At 25.6% G+C, this 23,447-nt stretch overlaps 5 protein-coding genes across 8 annotated transcripts; 3 read left to right on the plus strand and 2 right to left on the minus strand.

Annotated features, from left to right (window-relative positions):
* Positions 1–73: 73 nt before the first annotated feature.
* Positions 74–8,867, plus strand: LOC118451251 (uncharacterized). Of its 2 annotated transcripts, XM_035887624.2 has the most exons (28): positions 75–395; positions 907–1,006; positions 2,187–2,276; positions 2,349–2,649; positions 2,736–2,804; positions 2,883–3,048; positions 3,161–3,386; positions 3,481–3,634; positions 3,704–3,833; positions 3,931–4,194; positions 4,305–4,457; positions 4,615–4,787; positions 4,978–5,260; positions 5,354–5,468; positions 5,549–5,663; positions 5,739–5,864; positions 5,940–6,290; positions 6,411–6,581; positions 6,673–6,828; positions 6,922–7,029; positions 7,109–7,384; positions 7,450–7,504; positions 7,592–7,733; positions 7,839–7,953; positions 8,078–8,178; positions 8,255–8,393; positions 8,466–8,572; positions 8,688–8,867. In XM_035887624.2, the coding sequence occupies exons 2-28, from the start codon at positions 909–911 to the stop codon at positions 8,758–8,760; spliced, it is 4,257 nt and encodes a 1,418-aa protein (XP_035743517.2). In that variant the 5' UTR covers positions 75–395; positions 907–908; the 3' UTR covers positions 8,761–8,867. The 2 variants fall into 2 exon arrangements, with proteins under 2 accessions (XP_085515234.1, XP_035743517.2); XM_085659108.1 differs by lacking the exon at positions 4,305–4,457 and having other exon boundaries at positions 74–395.
* Positions 8,868–9,125: 258 nt separating this feature from the next.
* mRpL43 (mitochondrial ribosomal protein L43) lies at positions 9,126–10,279 on the plus strand. The gene is made up of 4 exons (XM_035887633.2): positions 9,126–9,380; positions 9,592–9,698; positions 9,755–9,960; positions 10,053–10,279. The coding sequence occupies exons 1-4, from the start codon at positions 9,244–9,246 to the stop codon at positions 10,188–10,190; spliced, it is 588 nt and encodes a 195-aa protein (XP_035743526.1). The 5' UTR covers positions 9,126–9,243; the 3' UTR covers positions 10,191–10,279.
* A 198-nt stretch (positions 10,280–10,477) lies between these two features.
* On the minus strand, positions 10,478–18,250 carry Gpat4 (Glycerol-3-phosphate acyltransferase 4). 3 transcript variants are annotated; one of them, XM_085659109.1, is made up of 10 exons: positions 18,010–18,250; positions 15,179–15,466; positions 14,909–15,049; positions 14,669–14,803; positions 14,535–14,595; positions 13,441–13,742; positions 13,115–13,230; positions 12,890–13,031; positions 12,515–12,723; positions 10,478–12,426 (listed from the first exon to the last, which is right to left on the minus strand). In XM_085659109.1, the coding sequence occupies exons 1-10, from the start codon at positions 18,229–18,231 to the stop codon at positions 12,339–12,341; spliced, it is 1,704 nt and encodes a 567-aa protein (XP_085515235.1). In that variant the 5' UTR covers positions 18,232–18,250; the 3' UTR covers positions 10,478–12,338. The 3 variants fall into 3 exon arrangements, with proteins under 3 accessions (XP_085515235.1, XP_035743519.1, XP_035743520.1); XM_035887626.2 differs by lacking the exon at positions 14,535–14,595 and adding an exon at positions 13,844–13,865 and having other exon boundaries at positions 10,487–12,426; positions 18,010–18,249; XM_035887627.2 differs by lacking the exon at positions 14,535–14,595 and having other exon boundaries at positions 10,640–12,426; positions 13,441–13,674; positions 18,010–18,248.
* Positions 18,251–18,525: 275 nt separating this feature from the next.
* Positions 18,526–21,541, minus strand: Atu (Another transcription unit). The gene is made up of 6 exons (XM_035881243.2): positions 21,076–21,541; positions 20,236–20,808; positions 19,794–20,164; positions 19,126–19,713; positions 18,841–19,042; positions 18,526–18,755 (listed from the first exon to the last, which is right to left on the minus strand). Exons 1-6 carry the CDS (start codon positions 21,119–21,121, stop codon positions 18,583–18,585), a joined length of 1,953 nt encoding a protein of 650 aa, XP_035737136.2. The 5' UTR covers positions 21,122–21,541; the 3' UTR covers positions 18,526–18,582.
* A 192-nt stretch (positions 21,542–21,733) lies between these two features.
* Positions 21,734–22,977, plus strand: ATPsynE (ATP synthase, subunit E). Its single transcript, XM_035881258.1, has 3 exons — positions 21,734–21,892; positions 22,451–22,607; positions 22,854–22,977. The coding sequence occupies exons 1-3, from the start codon at positions 21,836–21,838 to the stop codon at positions 22,892–22,894; spliced, it is 255 nt and encodes an 84-aa protein (XP_035737151.1). The 5' UTR covers positions 21,734–21,835; the 3' UTR covers positions 22,895–22,977.
* The last annotated feature ends 470 nt before the right edge of the window (positions 22,978–23,447 follow it).

Here is a 23,447-nt window from a genome sequence, read left to right on the forward strand (position 1 = left end):
TTATATACATATATGTATATATATATGTATAAATATCTGCAAACACACATTCTGGCAGAAGTCCAGGTGATCTTACAACGATGACTACTCAACTGATCTTACAATAGCAGCCGTTTCAGTGCTATTAGTGACGCCGCGTATCGTTGAGCCACAGAAAAATGTTTCGAATGTGGTGATGAATACGTAACATAGTGTTAACTGAGAAGAAATGAATACAATGTTGCCTTAATAACTTAATAACTAGTGATTCCGTATTATGTAGTGAGGCATTTATTATTTTTGTTTTTGTGACCAATAAATATTTTATGCATAAACATGGATGATAAAAGTGCTGTTTGTAAAAATGTATAATCACAGTACTTTTCGTTCAGCGAATCAGTATTTGAACTAATAAAGTAAGTCAATTAAACAATTTTGTAAAACATATCTTCTAATTTTATGATAATGAGTGCATAGATTCTATATTACAATATCCACTGTGATATAATTATGTATTTTATTTTATTCATATATACATGTAATAAATTTATTTCGAGCATGTAGATATATAAAGGATATTTTCTTAAAATTGAAATTTTATTGCATTGGCGGGAAAATAAATTACGTCGAAATTGAAAATTTCGATTAGATAAAATATCATCAATATTTAAATGAATAAAATTAACAATTATTTGTAATATTTAAAGAAATCATAAAATTGTATATTTTGTTCAAATATAACGATGAAATATAATAAATGTATGTACGCATGCATACATTAAATTTCATATTATATAAATTACAGATAAAATGGTATTTCAAATTGTAATATTTCTGATTTTTGTACTTTCTCGAAAGTTAGGCAAGATCTAATTATAATAAATAAATAATGAATAGCTATATTAATTAATTCGAAATAACTCATAGAAATGCATCACGCATATTCCTCCAAGAAAGGGGATCCTCTTTGCCCTCTTGGTTTTCATCCTCAGGTTCGATGGCCAACGCGATGCAAACGATGCTTCAGGTAATATATTCATATTACCATTTTCTAAATTTTATTACAGATTTGTTAAATAAAATAAAATTTAAATACTTCTAAAAAATAAAAATCCTACTTTGTTCACACGTGATTCTATTGAAACATAATTAAAATCTATAAATTATTAAGTAAAAATTATCAAAATTTATTTGTATATTCGAATATAACTGATAATTACACCATTCGTGTTGCCAATTTGTCAAGGTACGCAATCACCGGTCACAGCGGATTTCTATAAACAGATTGAGCTAAACCAGATCCTTCGAGAACTTTAGTTTCTAATTACACGTATTAAGAAATTAAATTAACGACAATATATTTATATATATATATAAATCTAAGAATTAACTATTGATAGATGGCATATTCTTTTGCCATTTTTCAAAAACACAAGCAATCATGATTTATTAGCAGATTAACGTGATTTAGTAGTCGGCAAACATATTCTATCGTTGCATAAATCTAAGAATAGAAAAGACATATATAACTTATCCAAAATACGATTCGTTCACGTAAATGCGTCAGAGTTTTCACGTGAATATGTTATCTTAAGATAGAAAAGTTTTACCGATCCTACGTAATTAATCAAAAGTAACGCGAGTAGTTGTTATACACTTGATTTATATAACATAAAAGAATAAAAGAGTATGCTAGATAAATGAAAATAAAAAGTAATAAAAATTAATGTTTTTAATATGATTAAATTAATCTTTATAATCAATGTATTAACCTATATGATTTTTAATAAAAATCATTGTTTATTTTTATTCTTGATAAAAAGAAATTTTAAAAAAGTAAAAATATTTGGTTGATAAAGTAGTTTCACTGAAAGAGAAAGAACATAAATATAAAGTGATGAAATGATGAACAGTCTAATCACGATCGGTAAGAAAGAATTTTATGATAATGTATTGCGCGTATATTTCAAAATTTATTATTTTATCGTATGACGTTTGATCATTCATTATGCTGTGTTTTTTGTTATTTATTGAATATTATATATTTTTCTAAATAAATTTAATCTATTCAATATATATTTAAGTATTATACAATAATAATTTAATGTTTCAGCAAACTATTTTTTTAATACATTTATACATATTTACATAGAATTTAGCAAACATAAATAAAATATCATCGATTAATTAGTTTATTTATTTACTAGGGATTATAAAGATCATGGTGAAAAAAGAGGTAGCTTACGAGACATAACATCATCAACACCTAATCTTTCATTGCATAGTTCATCAGAACGGTAGGTATTTTAAATTATAAGAAAAAATATTAATAAATAGAATTTTTATTTTAACATTGCATTGAACTTTAGTGATGGAAAGAGATCTTGGGCATCTACAACAAATTTGACAAAAAATGATCTTCGATCATCTAACTTGGATTCTTCGCTCAATTCTATATCAGTGTCTAACTTCTCTACTAGCACTAATCAGCTTAATGATATCTCAGAATTACAGAAGCAAGATATTGCAAAAGACAAAAGACATTCTCTAATAGGTGAAAAGTCTACTTCTAAAAATCAATTATTTGATTCTACATCAAAACTACAAATCAAAGAAGTAATAAAAAATAATGGAAATATTGCAGGGAATGATGTTGAATTCATTATTCAGGTATATTTATTTATTCATTATGTATAGTTTTTATATAAATAGCATTAAAAAGATGATATATTTCCAAATATTAAACGTAACTTTAGGTGAAAAAATCTCCTACGAAATCTGTACCAGTAAATGAGATTCAAAGGCTAGAAAATGGTGTGGAAGAGGTAATATTTCTATTGTAGATATTTATTTTGAAAGAAAAGTGAAAATTATAATTTAGTTGTACATGATATTTATTTTAGAGTGAGATTAAAAGGTTAAGAACAGAATTAAATGAAATGAAAGAAAAATGTCAGAGATTAGAAAAAGAAAAGAGCGAAATATGGCTTCGTCGTTTAAGTACTATGGATACAATATCAAATAAAACATCTGTAAGTGAAGTAATTAAATTAGAAAAATCAATAAAAGGTATGTAATATAAATTCACCATTATGATATTGTAGTTATGAATTAAGTAAGATAATACTTCATGGTATTTCATAAATTAATAATATAATTTAACATTAGACATATATTTTAGTTCTTACAGAAGAAAAGGCTATACTATTATCAAAAATAAGAGACTTAGAAAATGAAGCACGTTATAAGTTAAATAGACGTGATACAGATAAGACAGGTGAAGATTTAAAATCAAAATTAAAAGCAGCAGAAACTCTTTGTGAGTCTCTAATGGATGAAAATGAAGATATGAAAAAAGAAATCAGAGAATTAGAAGAAGAAATATGTGAAATGCAAGATAATTTTAGGTATCAATTAATGTTGTGTTCATTTATAAAAATAATTAAAGTCAAAATAAACATATATTTCTGTACTAAAAAAAGAAATTTTTATCTATTTAAGGGAGGACCAAGCAAATGAGTATACTAACTTACGAAAGTCTTTAGAACAGTCAAATAAAAATAGTCGCATCCTTTCATTTAAATTAAGAAAATTAGAAAGGACAACAGAACAATTGCAGAAAGAAAAAAATGACTTTGAGAAAAGATTACAAGAAGTAAAATATTTTTAAAACACATTTTAATTTCTTACCATGATTGATATTTATTCTACAATTTATTTATAGGTAAAAAGAATTGAGGAGATGTTAATAAAAATAAAAAACGATTCTAAAAAAAAAACGGATGTAAAACCTACAGAATTTGGTACGAAAGTACAGTTTAAAAAAACGGTAGATGATATGCAAAAACAAATAGGTTTGTTATTTATTTATTTACGATTTTCACATATATTTATTTATATATAATTATATTAGATTTTAATATTCTTGTTTACACTTTGTTATACTTTTAGATAATATTATTACACTTTGTGCTAATATCAATGATGGAAAAGAAATAAATATTATTCATGAGAAAAATAATGAGAATACTATGAAATATGATGCTCTACTACGGGATTATGAATTAATAAAACAAAAACTGGAAGATACTTCGAAAGAGTTAATGAAGGAAAAAGAAAAAGGAAAAGACAAAGACAAAGATAAAGACAAAGACAAAGATAAGAATCGTGAAATGAAAGTAACAGACGATAAAATGAATATGGATTTCCAAAATAGTAAGAATTTTTATTTTTAATTATCAATTATTTGTTGCCAAAGTATTATTTGTTGTAAAGTTCTGTTTACATCTTGATAATATATTTAAATATATAAATATAACTTATAGTGAAAAAAAAATTGGATTATACTGTAACATCTAGAGAGACAGAAAAAAAAGCATGGGAAGAAGAAAAAGAAAAATTAAAATCAGAATTATTATCATTATCTTTTGAAAAACTTAAAATTTATAAGGACTTGGAAAAACTAAAAAAAGATACTGGTGAGATTAAACTATAATTGTAGTATCATTCTTTGTTGTTGCACTACTATTTCTATTTTTTTTTCTTTTTTTTTTTTTATCACATTTGTTCTAATTTATCGTTATAATGCTCACATCTATATATACAATAATTTAATTAATTTTTGTTTAAGCATAGAAGTCATAAGATCCTCAGAGAAAGAGTATACAAACAAGATCAAAAGACTAGAGACAACAGCTAATGATTTAAAAAAAGAATTATCTCAAGAGAAAAAAAAATGCACTGAAATACAAAATGATTTATCATCATGTACTCAACGGGAAGCAAATATGACAGAAACAATATCAACTGTAAATACAATAACTGTTTTTGCTTTATTATAACTTAATTTTTCTTCATTTTGGATTTAAACTATAATTTTTTTACTTTCCATATTTTTTTTTAATACTTTAAGACCTATTTTGAAACTCTTCAATTAATCATTTTTTATTAGTGTTTTATAATTATATTTTTATATTATTTTGTGAAATTATGTAACAGATAGAACAGACTAAAAATCAACTTGATAAAGAAGCAAAACATTTAAAAGAAGAATTGGAAAGTCTTAGGCGTTCATCTGCAAAACAAATAACAGATTTGAAAACTGAGCTTGCTAATGTTAAGAAAGATAAAGACAAATTAACCACTCAAATAGAAAAAGATAAATCTGCAAAAGAATCTGAAATTATATCTCTTAAAAGCAAAATAACGTCTCTAGAAAAAAGTGGCTTAGATACTACTAAAATCAAAGAAATGAAAGCAAATTATTCTGATAAAATTTCAAGTAAGTTTTTTTCAAAGGTTGAAAATTGAAATTATTTGATTCTTTTTTACAGTTTAAATGTTAAAGGTAATATTAAAATTTGGCCTTTTCTAGAACTCACAAATCAAATTGAAAAAATGAGTGCAGACTATGATAAATTAAATGAAGAACATAAAGCATTAGTAGTTTTAAAAGGAAAGATTGAAGAGGAGAATCAATCTGTAAATAGGTAAATGCAATCTGCGTAATTTAATAATACATGTATTGTCTTTTTTAGTTTAGTAGTAATACGTACTCTCATTATTACAGTATATTATTGCAGTACAAGACTGACTTAAATAATAATCAAACAGAAATAAAATCACTTCAAGAGCATATAAAAGAGAAAGAAAATCAATGGCAATTAGAAAAATCTATTTTTGAGGTAAATAAGAATTATCATATATATTTGAATTTATCATATATACTTATTAGTAGTAATTATATATTATTATTATAGAAACGTATACAAGAATACGAAGCATTATCCCACAAGCCTTTAATGAATGATCTAAAAACTGAAATTAATAGCTTGAAAAAAGAGAATGATGTAATGTTGCAAAGATTAGAAAATGCAAGAGAAATAGTAAGTGAATAATTAATAAATGTTTTAAAGAAAGATAATTTTTTATATTTATATACTTCTAATATTTTTTAATAGAACGAAGATTTAAGTAATAAATTAAAAGATTACGATGCTGTATCGAAAGCTCATCAAGTTTTATCAGTTGATACAACGGCACTTGAATCAGAAATACAAAAATTGAAAACTAGTCTAGCCAATGTTGAGAAAGCAAAGAAAGCAGATATAGCACAATTTAAAATGCATTATGAACACAGAATTACAGCAATTAGTGATGAAATGCAATCATTACAAAATCAATTGTCACGTTATAAACGTGAACGAGACACATATAAGCATATGTTAGAAGGTGCCCAAAGAACAATAGCAGATCTAAAATCGGTTAGACAACGTAAACAATCTGTTACAAATTCTGAAAAATCAGATGAAGTAAGTATTAAATTATTAAATATAAAAATATAATAATATTATCTATTTTCTCTTTAAAAAAATTAAATATTTCTCTTTAAAATTAACTTTAAAATTACTTTAACAAATATTTTCTTTTAGGATGAAGAATCTTCTAAGGCTAATATTTCAGTTTTAGAGCAACAAATTAATTGCATGGAAGATGAACTTTCAGAAACAAAACTTGAATATTCCAGATTGAAGACTTCATTAGTTTCAGAGAAATCAGCTTGGAATGTAAAATTATCTGAGATGCAATCTCGAATTAATGAAGTTAGTAAGATATGAAATAAAAGATTATTTCGCGCAGAATATTTTCAATGTTTCTATAATTCTTGTATTAATATATATTTCAAATTTTCAGCTTGAAGAAGAACGCATTCTTTCTAGTGGACGATCCAAAATTCCAGGCGTAAAAGTACGCATGGAACTCGCTTGGCAGAAAGAAAGAAAGGAACAACAAAGATTATTAGAAGAAACAGCTACTCTTGCAAGAGATTTAAGGCAAACTTTGTTCGAGGTTAAAAATTCGAATTATACATTAAATAATGCAATTATAATAATATTGAAAATCATTTATTTATATGTTAATTACCTTTAATTAATATTATAGATTGAAAGAGAACGTGCTAAGGAACGCCTTGAAAATAAAAGAAAGCAAGATCAGTTAAAGAAAGCTTTTGACGAAGAAAAAGAAGAAAATAAGAAAAAATTAATAGAAGTAAGAATAATTTAAATTTTATTATTTTTTTAAATATTCTTTCTTTGGTTTTTACAATAGTTTATTATATTTCAAATAGTTACAATGTGATTTATTGGAATTACGGGATGCTCATGCTAAATTAAGAACAAGTAACGAGAGAATGAGACGTGAAAAAGAACGTCATGAAAAGGAAAGACAAGAATTGAAAAATGAAATATTACATCAACGAGAATTAGATAATAACGAAATGAAAAATATTAATATGTTGTTAAGACAAGTAGATGATCTTCAGCAACTATTTCCAGAATTAAATGATGTGTATACAAAAGAAAAAACAGAAATATACACACCAACACCACCAAGAAGATTAAAAGTATAAAATATAGTAAAATTAATTCTATTATTAAAAATATAATATATACATATAATCTTTTGTAGGGTCCTAAATCGAGAGAATCATCACCTATGCTTGATATGAAAAATGATATTAAAGGTAAAAACTGTACTTTAAAACTCTATCTTCTTGTAACAATATATGTTTAACATACATGATAAATGATATATCTATGCATATATGTAGATTCTATGCAGCAATTGGAAAATAGAACAGAAAAATTGGAATATACTATAAGGAAATTAATGAATGTAGCAAAAGAGCTTAAAGAATCTAAGAAAACATTGGATAATATAAGTGCAAAACAGTTGATGAAGCTTAGTAAGAGGTGAACTATGTAGCAAAATATTAACATGATTAAAAAACGGTTTTTTCCTTTATAAGATTAATCCTATATAATATATATTTTATATAACATATTTTTATATTATAGATCAACATCTGTAGATAATACAACAAGAAGAGGTACTAGTCCAAATCCTTCCAAACCACGTTTGAAAGTGAAAAGTTTATCTTTAGAGCAAACAACAGGGGGAGGAAGCATAGAGGTAAAATTATATGAACATCTCTGTATTTTTATCTAATGTTATTATTAATAATTATTGTAATAATATACAAATAATACTATGTGCACCAATATTAAATATTTATAAAATAATTTTTTTTCTTCAGTCCCAAAATGTTTGGGTTACTGATAGTAACATGTCCAGTCTACAATCATTGGAATCCAATCCACGAGCATTTACTTTACAAAGGGATTCTAGTGTGGATAGGTATATATACTAAATATATTAAATTATTAATATCACAAATTGTACTACTTTACTTTATCTTCATTATCTATTTTAGTCGTTTGTCTGGTGACTCTACAAAAAGTGAAATGTTACATAGAGAGAAAAAATACAATAAAGGTATAATTGGAAAAATCAGAACTAAACTGGTTAAATCTAGCAGTGTTGACGATGCAAACATGAATTTAGACTATCGAGTAGGTAAAAATGTATTATTTTGCTTATATATATTAATTATTTTTTAAATAAAATGCAAATTTTAATTCTAGCAAACTTCAGGCTCTGAAATGAGCATTAATGAAAATATTAAAGAAGAAAAAAAAAAGTTAAAAAAGAAATTATCGGATATGTTTAAAAGAAGCAATAGAAGTAGCAGGTAATTTCATAATTTTATTAACTACCATATTATTCAATGAAATTGATTATGTTTTTACTTATTTATTTATTTTTTTTCAATTTTTAACATAGTAACCATATTTCATTTTATACAGTACCAGTAGGAAATCTGAAAGTGGAGACTCTAGCAGACCACCGTCAAGAAATTCAATAACATCAAAAACATAATTTCATATGATTATATCATCTTAAACTTTACAGTTCTATATTTATTTACAAAATCAGTTGCAAAGTGTCTAAAGTTATGTATTATAATTCAGTAAAAATACTTCTTCGAATATAAATTTTATTTATCTTTCTTTACTGTGTCTTTTCTATTTTTTTATTAAATAAGGATAAGTAAATTATTTCAAATAATGTATATCATTTTCATACTTACAAGTAAGTTTTTCTTACATACATACAAGTAAAAATATAGCCTATTATTAGAGATGGATCAACAAAATTAGTCTGAGCATTTGCTGCTAGATGGCATTTAAAATTCTAATAATCAGTTGAATAAAGTCGAAAACTTCAATACCGATCAGGGATCAACAGTTTCTTTTACTATCTATGCGCTGCCTACTATACGCAATTCGATTTACTGTACGGTGTGGAATTAGTAGATTCTTGTTTTTTTATATAGGATCGAATTATTTGAATTAAATCAGAATGTCAAACAAAGTATTATTTCTTAAATCTGGATTCCCGCGAGCTCCTTTAGGACTTGGAATTGGACGTTATGTATGTCAGTTACAAAGAGTGACATTAAAGTTCTGTAAAAATCATGGTACAAGTAAAGGAATGAGGTAGGTTAGAATTACTTCCCTTTTTTATATAAGTATTAGAATGAATTTATTTTTAAAGATCAAGAGAAAATATAACAAATTTATTATAAAGTTATTTATTATATTGTTGATTTTTTGTAATTATTTATTATATTGTTGATTAAGAAAAAAAAATATTGAGATTATTGAATAATTACATATATGTAAAAGCGATATTTTACATTTTATTCAGAGACTTTTTGGAACACGATTTAATAGACTATGCAAGCAAAAACTCTGGCATTGTTGTCTATGTGAAACCAAGACGACACAGAACACCAGTAATAACTGCAGAATATTGTAAGTATATCACTTCATACATGTTATAAATACAATAAATATTGTATCTTTTATAGTAAATGGAGAAAAACAATGGATGAATGTTAGCAACTATAGTAGAGAAGACATTGTAAAGTGGATGGAATTGTTACGCACTCAATTTCATGATGGTACAAAACTGCGTTTAAGAAAATTATGGCACACAGAATTTCCTTCAATTCAAGGACCATGGACACCTTTTACCTTTAAAGATCCAAGCCATAATTTAGTACAGTTTCCTAATGTAAATATAGTAAAATGTTTATACTTTAACTTCAATAAAAATGTTTATTTCACTGTACATATATTTAAGACTTGGATATATTGTTATTACAGAAGGAAATTGGCTCAGCTATTAAAACCGAACCAACTGCTACTGAACAATTAATTAAATTATATAAAGCTCAGAAAAGATGTGAACAACAAGAACAAGAAACTGAAAACCAAAGAAACACTTCAGAGGGATCTGCTTAATGTGAAACATAAAATTAAATAATGTAGGATAACAATGTTGGATGTGATGAAAATTTAAATACATGTATATAAATTATTGGAAGAAATAATTATTCTATAACTTCTTTATTGGATTTATAAAACACGATAAACAGTTTTTAAATTCGTTGGTTTATTAATGCATCATATTTCAGAAATAACTTTTAATATAAAAAATTCCAATGGCAGTAAACAATTAAATCAACTTGTCTACATTTTTAAAATTTTGTTATCATTTGTAATTGTACATATTTTTTTAACATGCTTGTAATTTATTTATTCAAATAGATATGATAAATTTATATAAAATGTAAAGTACAAAGTCGAACGCAAAGAAAATATCATAAAAAGTAATATATTCTGTGAAATTTTTCTGTTCTAAGCACAAAGATACATACATAATCTGATACAAATAGATGTATCTATTTTTAATGGTTTTATAAAATAAAATTTCAATTAGACATGTGATTATCTCTTGGAATAGACACATATCTACATGAAACTTTTAATATTATAACTACTTATATATTTTAGTTCTACAAAAATATATTTTGACACTTTTTATATAAAACTTGAATAGTGTTGTATACATTAAAAATGTCATTTCTAAAAGAATAAATATATAAAAAGCCATCATAGAATAAATAAATATACATGGAGATTAATTTGATTACAGAATGTAATTATTCTGTTAAACAAGAAACTGATCATTCTAAATCAAACTTTCCTATTAAAGATAATTTACTTTCTTAATTTTAAACTATATATGTAGAAATAATGAATCTTATTTCGTTTAACTTTCATCTTCTATAAATATGAAATATCATACAATAATGTGTTTTTGTTACTACACAGGTTATACAAATTATTAATATAGTTAAATGTATGTTATAATTAGAAAAAGAAATTGTTTCATATAACAGTGTAATTTCTAAATTCCTGTGTAAAAGTTATGATTGTTGTGCTGCCATTTGTATAAAAAATATTTGCTGACAAGTAATTATAAAAATTTTAATATCTGTAGATTTCATCATGAAATTAATTTGTCAAATGTGATAAATACCTTAAACATATAAGTTTATAAAGTAAAGAAATTTTAACTTATACGCGTATTTACTATTTCAATAAAATAGAAAGCTCTAATGTTCAATAACAATTTTAGTAATAGAAATATGATAGATAAATTGTATTTTACATTCTTATATGTTGTCACACAAATAATATTGAAATAGTCAAGTAATGTAATAAAAACAATATTCTTTATTCATTTTTAAGAAAACAACAGAGAATAAAGAAATATTTTTCTCTATTATTTCCACATAATATTAAATTATTATTAAAATGTGATTGGATTAATATTTTATATGTTAAATTATTTGTTGAATTGCTTTTAAATTCAAATTGTATCAGAACAATAGAATAATTACTATTATAAAAATATACATATGTATGTATGTATGTTTGCACAAATACATATATATGTAGTAGTTTCGTGAAAATTAAAACGTACACTCGCACAAGTAAAACAATACTACACTTTTCATAAAATATAAATAAAATTACAATGTCTAAAACTTACAAATATGGTTCTTGCACTTTTAAAATTATAATCTATTTTTATAAGGTTGCTTACTGAACATATAAAATACTTCCATTATAAGAAAATATTTTTACGCTTTATTTATCATAAAAAATATATTTGCAATAAAAATGTAATTATTACTGTCTTCAAAAATCATATATTGAAAATAAATATTATATATTAATGGGTTTTACTCAATGAAAAAATAAAAATATTGAACATTTAATTACAAAGATTATTTCAAACTTATATTTAGAAAAGATGTAATTGAAGATTATGTATCAAGAAATCCTGGAGATACTGATACCCTGATAACAAAATGCTGAGATAATAATATACATATCATATCTGATACAATAAATCAAAGTGCAATTTCCATATTTGAAGATACAAATAAGTTGGATTACAACGTTAATTACGCGCACAATGTTATAAATATTTATAAAGATGACACAAATAGGTGAAACAACAATGCAGACAAAAAATATCTGATTCAATGAAGTATCACGTGCTATGCAAAAAATGATGTGACTAGAAGGAATGTATGTTTATTCAACTTTAAGGCGTTTACTGAATTCTTCTTGTTGTTTCTCCCTCCATTCTTTCTTTGGTTTCATTCTTTTAAGTTGACCGTCCCTAATAATAAAATAAAAAAATATATTTATGTCTGACCTATAATAATTTTATCATAGGAATATTAATTCGTTTTTTAATTTTAGTTTACCATTGTAAATCAACAAGTCCGCCTTGTCTTGCTATAACTGATTTTACTCTATTTGCAAAATCAATGGCACTCTCTCCTTCGTTTCTATACATTGGAGGTAAATACCAAACTTCACAAACTATAGCCCAACTAGACATCATCATATACAAATACTGTAACATTGAGTAACGGCTACTATTCCAAAATGCGTCACCAAATCGTGGATCGTACTATATAAAAAATCCATAATAAAAATATTTAAAATTTTCAGAAATGTTTATGAGTGCACCCACATATATATACATATACATATACATACATATATACATTATATATATATAATGTAAATATGACATAAATTACTAAAAATAATATATACACACATGCACATATTACCTTAATTGCAACAGGGTAGATGACACCACCTACTTCAAAACTACCCTTTTTAAATTGCATAACAGACGTATTATTGATACAAGTTCCTTCAGGAAAAATCAATATCGGTGGATTTGTGGGATCTGATACGTGTTCTTTTAATCTAAATATAATGTAATATAACAATTAATTTACTAGATTATAATAAAAATTATAAAAACTAATTAACCTATATCATTGTTTTACCTTCTTGCAACTGCTTCTCTATCTTTAACTTCAGAACGTTCAAACCATATATGTGGAGAAGCACGAGCAAGTGCTCTTTGTAAAATCCCCAAGAATCCACCATGCCTCTGACCTATCTATAATCGGATTAATTACTAATCAATGTAATTACATAATAATAATTGATTATGATATTGTGAAAAAATCAATTGTCAAAGTAAGTATAGAAAATATGTTACAAAAAAATTATTTGTTATGTCTCTCTCTGAATAATGTTAACTTAGTATACATATTAGATAAATATATAATAAATATATCATAATTATATACTATTCGATAAAACATACCAAAGAATAACAATTATCACACATAAGTATAAGTACATCAATAGGAGATGTGTGATTAGCTACACATATGCCTCTGACTGGTCGATTTTCTGGATGATGGTAAGTAATGACTGAAGACAAAGCACTGGATAATACAGCAAAGCACATTATGGAGACTTTGTAGTTCAGCCATCGTTTGAAGCTACCCTCTGGAATGTAGCCCACTACTGCTGTGCACATTGTCAGCCACATCACCTGTAAACCACAAGCTTTGCACCTGAGAAACGACGAATCCCTCTGAATAGTTGCTGTGTAGATACTACCTGTAAAGCAAAGTTACAGGATACTGTTACCTGTAACACTTACGAATTTGTAATGTCTTTGACAAAGTAAATGAGAAATATCTTTAAAAGATTGTACTCACAAATAGAATCTCTAGTAGTCAACTTGAACAATATGTAAAACAATAATGATTATGCTAAATATGCAACAACAAATTTATAAATAGTAATTATTGATTATTATGATGTATATAATAATAAAAATATGTTGTATGTATAAATTATAAGCAAAAAGCAATAATTTTATATCCACAACTTATAAAAAAATATTTAATGATAATATAGATATATTTACTGCATTATATTATTATATTTACTATGTATTTATTCTTAAGCTTGCAGATCGATATATTCAATTATTATATATTACCAATACTAAACTTGTTTGTATGTATAAGATACAAACGTCGATAATGAAGGTATAAGTAACTACATCTAGTTTCTGATTTGTTTTCTGAGGTGTGTATCCAAATCGAAATATGAATCTAAATGTAATAAAAAATGTCTGGTTATTTGCCCAACATTTCATAAATTTGTTTGGCAAGAATCCAACTAAATATGTTGCGAGGACAAAGTACAGTACCTAAGAAACTTCATTATTAGTGAAGTTCAGTTTTTGATACGTAGTAAAAACATACAAAAATTATATAAATCGAATTGTATAAATTTAACACTGTTATAACAATTTAATACTTGATCTATAATAAAATGATGTAGAGAATTAATCTCATTATATAAAATTATACATAATTGAGACATCATCATTTTTCATACCTGTAATAATAGTGACAATAGTACTTATATTAAAGGAAAATACAGCATTTTGACCAATTTTCTGAAATGTATACTTGTTTTATGCTATCTTAAATATGTATAAGGAATAAAAATATAAAATTCATTGAACTTACTCCTATGCAACAGATGAATATTCTCAAAGGTAGAAGAAAACAATATCGCATAAAAAATCCAAACATCCATATTACTGTTAATTTCCAAGATATAAATTCATAATGCCTATTTGTTCGTGTGAGAAGATTCCAATTCTGTAAATATAAGAAAATAATAAAAAAGCAATAAGTAATAAATATAAGATCATCATTTTACATTTTCTATAGGTAGGGGAAAATATAAAAAATAAATATTTTTACCTTTAGTTCTTCTGCTTCAAAACGTGAAGTTACTTCATCTTCAATAATGGCCTCTACTCCAGCTCTGATGTAATCTAAGCAAACAGCTGGTTCAAATCCTTTTTTGAGCGTTTCAAAAGAATTACGTCGTATAAGAGTATTCTAAAGGAATACACATATAAACAAATTTTCTTATATTAGATATTACAACTCTTAATTGTTAATTTAATTTTATAATTGTTCTAGTTGATTTTCGCACTTATAAACATAATACTTAAAAAAGCAATTTACCTCCTTATTGCTATCTATATCCTTTGAAATTTCCTCAATTTTCTCATTTGTATGTTCATCTATATGATTCTTATTATTTTGCATCTCTGGTTCAGGTAATAGAATCAAATCTGTTGATCTAGCTATGACTTGATTATTACTCATAATTCCATTTTGTATTTGAAATTCCTTGTCCATGGAATGTTTGTTTAATTTTTGCTGTGTATTCCTCGCAATAGATTCATGCTCCTCCTCTTCTTCTAAGATATTATTTTTATTTCTTTCTTTTTCTATATTCTGCCTACCATACTGTAATCAATTACAGTAATAAATCCATCAAATTTCCTTATATTTATTATATCAAATAATAACATAAAAATAAAATGTGAGAAACAAAAAAGATAATATCTAATAACGAATAAATATTATAATGATAAAGAAATATTAATAATAAAAAAATATTGATTTATATAGCATAAAAAAATATTAAACTACTATTTGAAAAAAGATTTCATATTTTTATTTTATTTTATTTTAATTTAATTTAATTTAATTTGTTTTTCATTCATTTTCCTTTTAAAAGACAAAATCATTTATCTGCATCGATCTCTACATGGTTTGATATCAAAGGAGAATCACTTTTCGACATTGGTCCGTAAGCTATATCTATTTAGAATGGTTATAAATCCACAGACTGATTACCGTTATATTGAAGTAACCTTTGTTCATTACGTGCAAGTACGAATAAGTAATCACATAATACATATGATTTTACAGCAAAGCATAAATCAAAAATAATATTTTATTGTAATGAATGAAATTTAATTTAAACAATATATCATCTTTCATAAACAAAGAGATAAAAAAAAAATAACCACATCTTTTTTAAAGATCGTTTCCAATCTTCTTCTCACAAAGACTTGATCGACAGACATAATACTTATCGAGAAATTAAAAAAAAAGCCTTGAACTAACGATTATCGCTTTTTTTCTTTTATGATTTGTCTTTAAAATATTATTTCATTATATCTTAGAAAGAAACAAATAGATGAAGAAAAGAGATAATTGATAAAATACGGTTCGTTTCCGCTTAAAAACGTCCTCATTTTTATATTATTTGTTTTTTAACACGTCGCCGCACACTTCTAATTTAACGATCGTGCTCAAAAATACATTTTTTTCAATTGTTTATAACTGCCATATAAAACTGAGCGTCAGCGCAATACGGCTATACCCTTTATTTGCCTACATATCGCCAAAAATCGGACGACTATAGCCGTCATTTGTGGCAACGTTTTAATTACATATTTCTTTTACGTATTTCACAATACTCACGAAATTTTTACATAATTTCTTCGTGCTGAATAAGGATTTATTTTGTCGTATTTCTATCAACGCGCATATTTGTGTTTTTAAACACACACACACATTAATATTTCTTCAAATGCGAATAGAAATAGAATTTAAATATGACAAAAGTTATTCGTTATTAAAATAAAACTGACCACGAATAATTTTACATTTTTATTTTTTACGTACTTTTTTTATTTTTACATATAAAATATATAGGAAAGAATAGTATAAGATAGTCAAGATAATCACATTCTCAAGAAGCCGAAGTCTAACATTATAAATGAGCACTAACTTATCAATGGTTGGATCATGTAATGTGATTTCATAAGAGACATCAAATCGAAATTGTAAAGTATTAGAATATGTAAAATATTCTTATATATTTTTAAGTATGCAATACAAATACGATTAAAAAATTTCTATATATAACGTATAATTTAAGAACTCACTGCACAGAAGGAACAGGTAGCACTGATAACGTGATAATTACTAAGATAATAAAAAATATCTCTTTTATAATTAGCAATATTTTATGTTTTACTATGATATATTATTATTTTAATAATCACGATCAATTTATTCTACGTCTTAAATTTTTCGATATTTTCAATCTCAGAGATTTTTTTAGAAAAGTTTCTTCTAAAAAATCATCTACGAAAGAACAAAAAAATTAAATTATGTTTACATATACAATCGAAATCACATTTCGAGAGGTGATTATACATAATGTATTTTTACAATCCATATTAATTAAATGCGAAAAATCATAAGTTAACAAAAAAAAATAAAACGAGGCTTGTTAGATGCACAGCAAAATCACTGAAACGTGGATTTACTTCGAATTAACATCGATTTTCAAATTTTATTTCATCGGTCTAACTGTTCGCATCGCCATAATTAAACAGTTTGTAATATTTATTGTAATCATTTAATTAATAAATATACTATATCTTGAAAAGCGCGATATTTCAAATAATATTAACTCCTGATAGCATGATGCAGATTTGATAAATTTAGATATTAATGAAAACTTGAATATCAATATATTCATGCATTTTCATAAGATATTATATTTTGGCATTTTAACATTAATACATTATTGGAGTACTTTTGATCGAGAGAAACATATAAATGATATACTTATTTTTAGGTTAAATAAGACTATATCTTTCTAAAATCACTTTAAAATATACAACATCATCATGGAAACGTATCATTAAATTTATTTCTATTCAAGGTTATAAAAGAAAAAAAAAACTTCCATACGTTTATCATAATTTGATCTTGAAGAATCACGAAAAACAATGAAACAAACATAACCTTTGTTAAAAAAAAGTTGCATGATATAATAAAATCGGTTTCTTTAATTAATACTGATCCAATGATATTATTCACATAAAAATAGATAGAAACTTAGATTCAAGCTTAGATTCAAATTGGCTCATGAAAGAAACTAACTATTTAAAACATGATACCTCTATTTTTATTAGTTGACTTACCTCAAAAAGTGCTAATAATAGTTTTACGTATAATCTGCGAACACCGAGTGATTTACCAATGGATGCCAGAAATATAATAGCAAGTAAAAACATAAGGAATGGCGTTAATAGCAAAGAAAAAGCGAATGAAATCACCACCCACGGGAACGCCATTTTGCTAACTGCTGAGCACTGTCGAGCACTGTCGAGAGTTAAAGTTTCGCGTACCTTACCTTCGTACATTAAACCGTTAAAAAAGAAGTCAATACTCTAGATTGTAAACCTTCAAAGTTAGACAGTTTCCTTTTAAAAGAGAACACTGCTCCATCTATCGAGTACAGATTAGAAGTACTTACCAATGATTATCAACGTTTTAATATCAATCTTATCTATCATTTTTAATATTTTAATGATAATAGAAAGAAAATTCTTGAAGCTTTAAAACAATAAAAATAAAGATTTTAAATTTATTTAACAAGTTAAAAAAATGTTCTATAAATAACTTATCAACAATTCGCAAAAGATTCATATTTATAAAATGTACATGTGTGTACATAACGTTATTTTATTATTTGCCAATAATTACAAAATTATTTAATCGCTAGTATTATCAGCTTGATTATCATCCTCCCCACCGCTTGCTGAAGCACTTTCAGAGTTAGATTCTTCGTCAGAATCTTTAAGCACTTTTCCTTTTATATTTTTCTTTGGTCTCAAAGTTTCGAAGTCCGAACCTTCTTCATCCGAAGAATAAATATTCGATGCAGCTAAAAATAAAAGAATGAATTATTATAAATATTACAAAAAAAAAAAAAAACATTGTAATATAGTATAATATACTAATATATATACCTTTAGCAGTAGCAGCAGCACCCTTTTTATATTTATTTTTTATAGCTGCAAGAGAAATAGCTCCTTCATCTTCTGAAGCATCATCGTGATAAGCATCGACACCATATCCAGTAGAAGCTCTTCCTGTGCTTCGACCTCCACTAGCAGATTTTTTCGTTTTACTCTGAACGCGCATAGCCATTCTCAATTTCTCTTCTTCTTTCTGAAATTCGTAAATAAATATTTATTATTTTTATCAAAAACTAATGGTAAAATAAAATTAAAGTAAAAATATATCACCCCAACCTTTATCATTTCATATCTATTTTGATCTGGATTCATTCCCACTTGAGAAAGAACTTTAATACCAGATGTTTTTTGTGATCTATCCGCTAAAGACATTGTCATTTTTCTATGTGTAAAGGACTCGGTCGAATGAGGACGGAAAGTTAATTTTGTCCTGAACACTGCTTGTCCTTGTAAACCAGTACCTTGTCGTATGTAAAGGTGATTATGATCACCCTGTAACGGCTGTTTATATACATCGAATATTTCAGATCCCAAATGCAATGACATACTGCCATCTGACCATTTAACAAACCTAGCATTACTCTCATGCGCAACTCTTCCTTCCTCATCAAATACTTCTTTCCATCTTATTGTATTTTCAACTTTGAGTTTTAATCGAGCTCTACCCTCTTCATCTAAAGTTTCTTCCTCATCGATTTCATCTTCATAAGTATCATGGTCAAATGGTCTAGTTTCTACAGATAAGAAGTTAGGAAGCTTAACAAAATGTATTTCTCTTCCTAAATCTGTAGATATTTTTGGAATTTCCACATCAATCCTAGTTTCTGGTGGTGGTTCTGGCTCATCTTCTTTATCTTTCTCATCCTACAATAAGAATGTGTAGAATATCTGTCAGAATAAAAAAGAAATAGAATATACTTAATAAAGTAAGTTTATGATTATACATCTTCAATAACAGGTTGATGACTTGGTCCTTCCCCACCGCTATCAGATCTTCCTCTGCTAAGACTTCTACTTCTACTTCTACTTCGGCTTTTACTTCGACTTCTACTTCGACTTTCACGTTTTTCTTTATCTTCAGTTTCCTTTTTTTCTTTCTCATCATCAGTACTAATATCACTTGCATCACCAAATAAAGCATCTGCTGTTGGAGCTACACTATCTTCTTTATCTTTTTCTGTATCTTCATTATCAGAGTCTGAACCTATTACAGCTCTATGCTTTTTAATATTTTTTATTTCTTCCGAATCACTAGTTTTGCGCTTTTTAGATTCTTCTAAATCACTATCGTCAGATTTAGCACTTTCTTCATTACCTAAAACAAGAAATATAAATAAATAGGATAAATAGAAACAAATATATTTCACATAAATAAATTTTACTGACCAGCTGCAATAAAAGATTTTTCAGATTCATTATCACTTCTATCTTCCTTAGGAGTTTGAGACTTTCTTGAATCTAATACCTTTGACTCATTTTCTTCATCTGACTTTCTACTTTCTTCTGATCTTCTACTTCCTTCTGATTTTTTACTTCCATCTGACTTTCTGCTTCCATCTGATTTTCTACTTCCATCTGACTTTCTGCTTTCATCTGACTTTCTGCTTTCATCTGACTTTCTGCTTCCATCTGATTTTCTACTTCCATCTGACTTTCTGCTTCCATCTGACTTTCTGCTTCCATCTGACTTTCTACTTTCATCTGATTTTCTGCTGTCATCTGATCTTCTGCTTCTATCTGATCTTTTACTTGCATCTGATTTTACACTTACATCTGATTTTACACTTACATCTGATTTTCTACTTGCATTTGACTTTCTACTTGCATCTGATTTTCTACTTCCATCCGATCTCCTACTTACATCTGACCTTCTACTTTCATCTGATCTCCTACTCGCATCTGATCTAGTTGATTTTACACTTGATCTTGATGAAACAGAAGCATTATCAGAATCTGAACCTATAACAATAATTTAAAATTAATTTAGTGATGTTAATCATACAATACTATTTAATTTTAGTTAATTTAAAAAAAAAGACATTTATTTAAAATATATCGTTTAAAACATATTTATTTATATTAAAGGTTCTTGTAAACATATATTTTATATGTAATAAAAATATACTATGTAAATTTTATTATGCAACTATACTAAAGTAATCTATGTTATGAAAGATAGTGTCAATAAAGATGATTCTAGAAAAATTTTAAAATTGAAATACGTACCAGAATCTCCGCTCGAATCTCTTAAACTTTCCTGTATTGGCGACATATTTAATAAATAAACGCACTATAACCAAACTATTAAATCTCTAAATAGAAAAAATCATGATAAGATTGACAGTATTATATATTAGAACCTTCAATTAACCATCTTTTTTATATTACATTTTAACAAAATATTGTTAATATTTAATGTAAATTTGTTTATAAACTGTTCATAAAATGAAATTAAATAATATGTAACAAAAATGTACAAGAACATTTACTGTTTGTCCTCACGCTGAGAAATGTAGGGTTTTCATCTTCTATTGGTTTTACTTGTAATGCGTATGTAAAACGTGTTATGATCACGTGATTAAAAATATCAATATTTCATTGAGAACAATCTTAATTCGTTTTTGTATATTTATTTAACAAGATACAATAATTTTGTAACCAAAATATAACAAATTAATGAATAATTAAACACGAGCACTAAGAAAACTTATCTACTAGCAATAAACTTACAATTAAATAGAAAATTAAAGTGGACAAACCAAGTCCATTGTAATTCAATTGTGGTGCCTAGTAACGATGGCATTGTTGTCGAGTTGAAATCTAGGAAATTTCTAATGTCGTCTTCCCTTATGTTTCAATCTAAAAGCATTGGATACTTTCATAGTTCCAAAAGAATGTAGAATATTACGTATAGTTACTTGCTGATGAGAACAGGAAATATTTGGGGATAGTATTAAGACGTCGTAAGATAGACATCACTAACAAAATGTCGGTCTCAGCTGAACTGAATCCAAGACCCGTTCGAGTATCACCTTTAATAAAGGTACATGGGAATAATTTTAATATGCTCTGTTAATATATATTTATGTGATTAATAAATATATCTTAATGTAGAAAAATATTGCGATCTATTTTTTGATTATGTATTTATAAAAAAAATTTACTTTCATCGAAAATTTTGTTTTATTATATAACTTTTAATGTATGCTAAATAGAAAATTAGACAACAATTTATTGTTATTTTAAGTTTACAATTAATTGTTAAACATTTCTTCGAAGTTCTTTTGTCATTTGTTTTTCTAACCTGTAATGATTTAATCTTTGGTAGTTCTACACAAAATTGATTTTATTAATTCCTTTTAATTGATATCTGTATTTAACATTTCATAGGAATGAATAAAGAAAAAAAAAAAAATAAGCATAATCTGAAATTTTTTAATGAAATAATTATATAAAAAAATGTATAGATTAAAGGAATTATTGTACTCTTAACCTGTGATCTTAACCTTGACTGGATTTGACAATTTTTCTATATACATATAACCTAGTATATATTTAATTAAAAAAAAGTTTTAATATCTGTGAATTTTGTTATATTCAGTTTTCACGATGGACGTTACTTACCATGGGAATTTTATATGGAGCATTTTTCCAACGTAGATTTGGTAATATAGAAGCTGCTCGCAGAGAAAAAGAAGAAAGAGAAAGACCAGCACGAGAAGCAAAAGAAGCACTTGAAAGGAAGATACGATTAGAAGGTAATTTTTATTCATATTTCTAAAAAATAATTGATTGACATTACAAAATAGTATATAATTGTATATAGTAGCATGTAATAATGTATAATAGTATATAATGATTCATTTATATATCTCACAATTGTTCTCATTTTTTTTCATAAAATCAATATTGTGATGTTTCAGAATTTTTTATAACATATATTATATGCATATAGTATACTTGAAACGTTTATGTATTAATCCTGTCCATCTTTCTTGTTTCAGAGGAACAAAAGATGTTAGCAGATCTTTTTAAAACGAACTAAGTTATTCTATATAAACTTACTAGTGCATTATTAATGGAGATTACCTATGTGTAAATAATAATAATAAAATACTATAATATTCATATTAGGACCTATCTATTGCCTATTAAACTATATTAATTAGTACATTAAAATATAAATATAAAAAATCTTTTAATAGGTGACATTTACTCAATAATTGGGAAGAAATGGTTTTTCTTATGATAAAAAGTATTTAATTAGTTTTTTATTTATAAATAAAATTATATGTGTATTTTAATATCAGTTTTTATAGAATTTTTTAAAAAATTACATTGTGATAATTATTTGGTTTTAAGTTACAATCTGTGTGCAATTTCTTTATTTCAAAATAGATAAAGATTTATTTAAGAAAATCTTACTATTAGTAAGTGAAGTTTTTCTTTTCTTAAGATTTATTTTATACCAGAAAATACGCTTATTTTTAATTTACAAAATGTATAAAAAAAGTAACAAAACTTTTGTTCATTTGCAAAATGTTTGCAAGTTTTACAAAATAGTTCTATACAAAAAAATCTGTTTTAATGATTATCAT

This window comes from Vespa mandarinia, chromosome 8, assembly GCF_050613455.1.
Source record: "Vespa mandarinia isolate Hongniang chromosome 8, ASM5061345v1, whole genome shotgun sequence".
NCBI classification, from domain to species: Eukaryota; Metazoa; Arthropoda; class Insecta; order Hymenoptera; family Vespidae; genus Vespa; species Vespa mandarinia.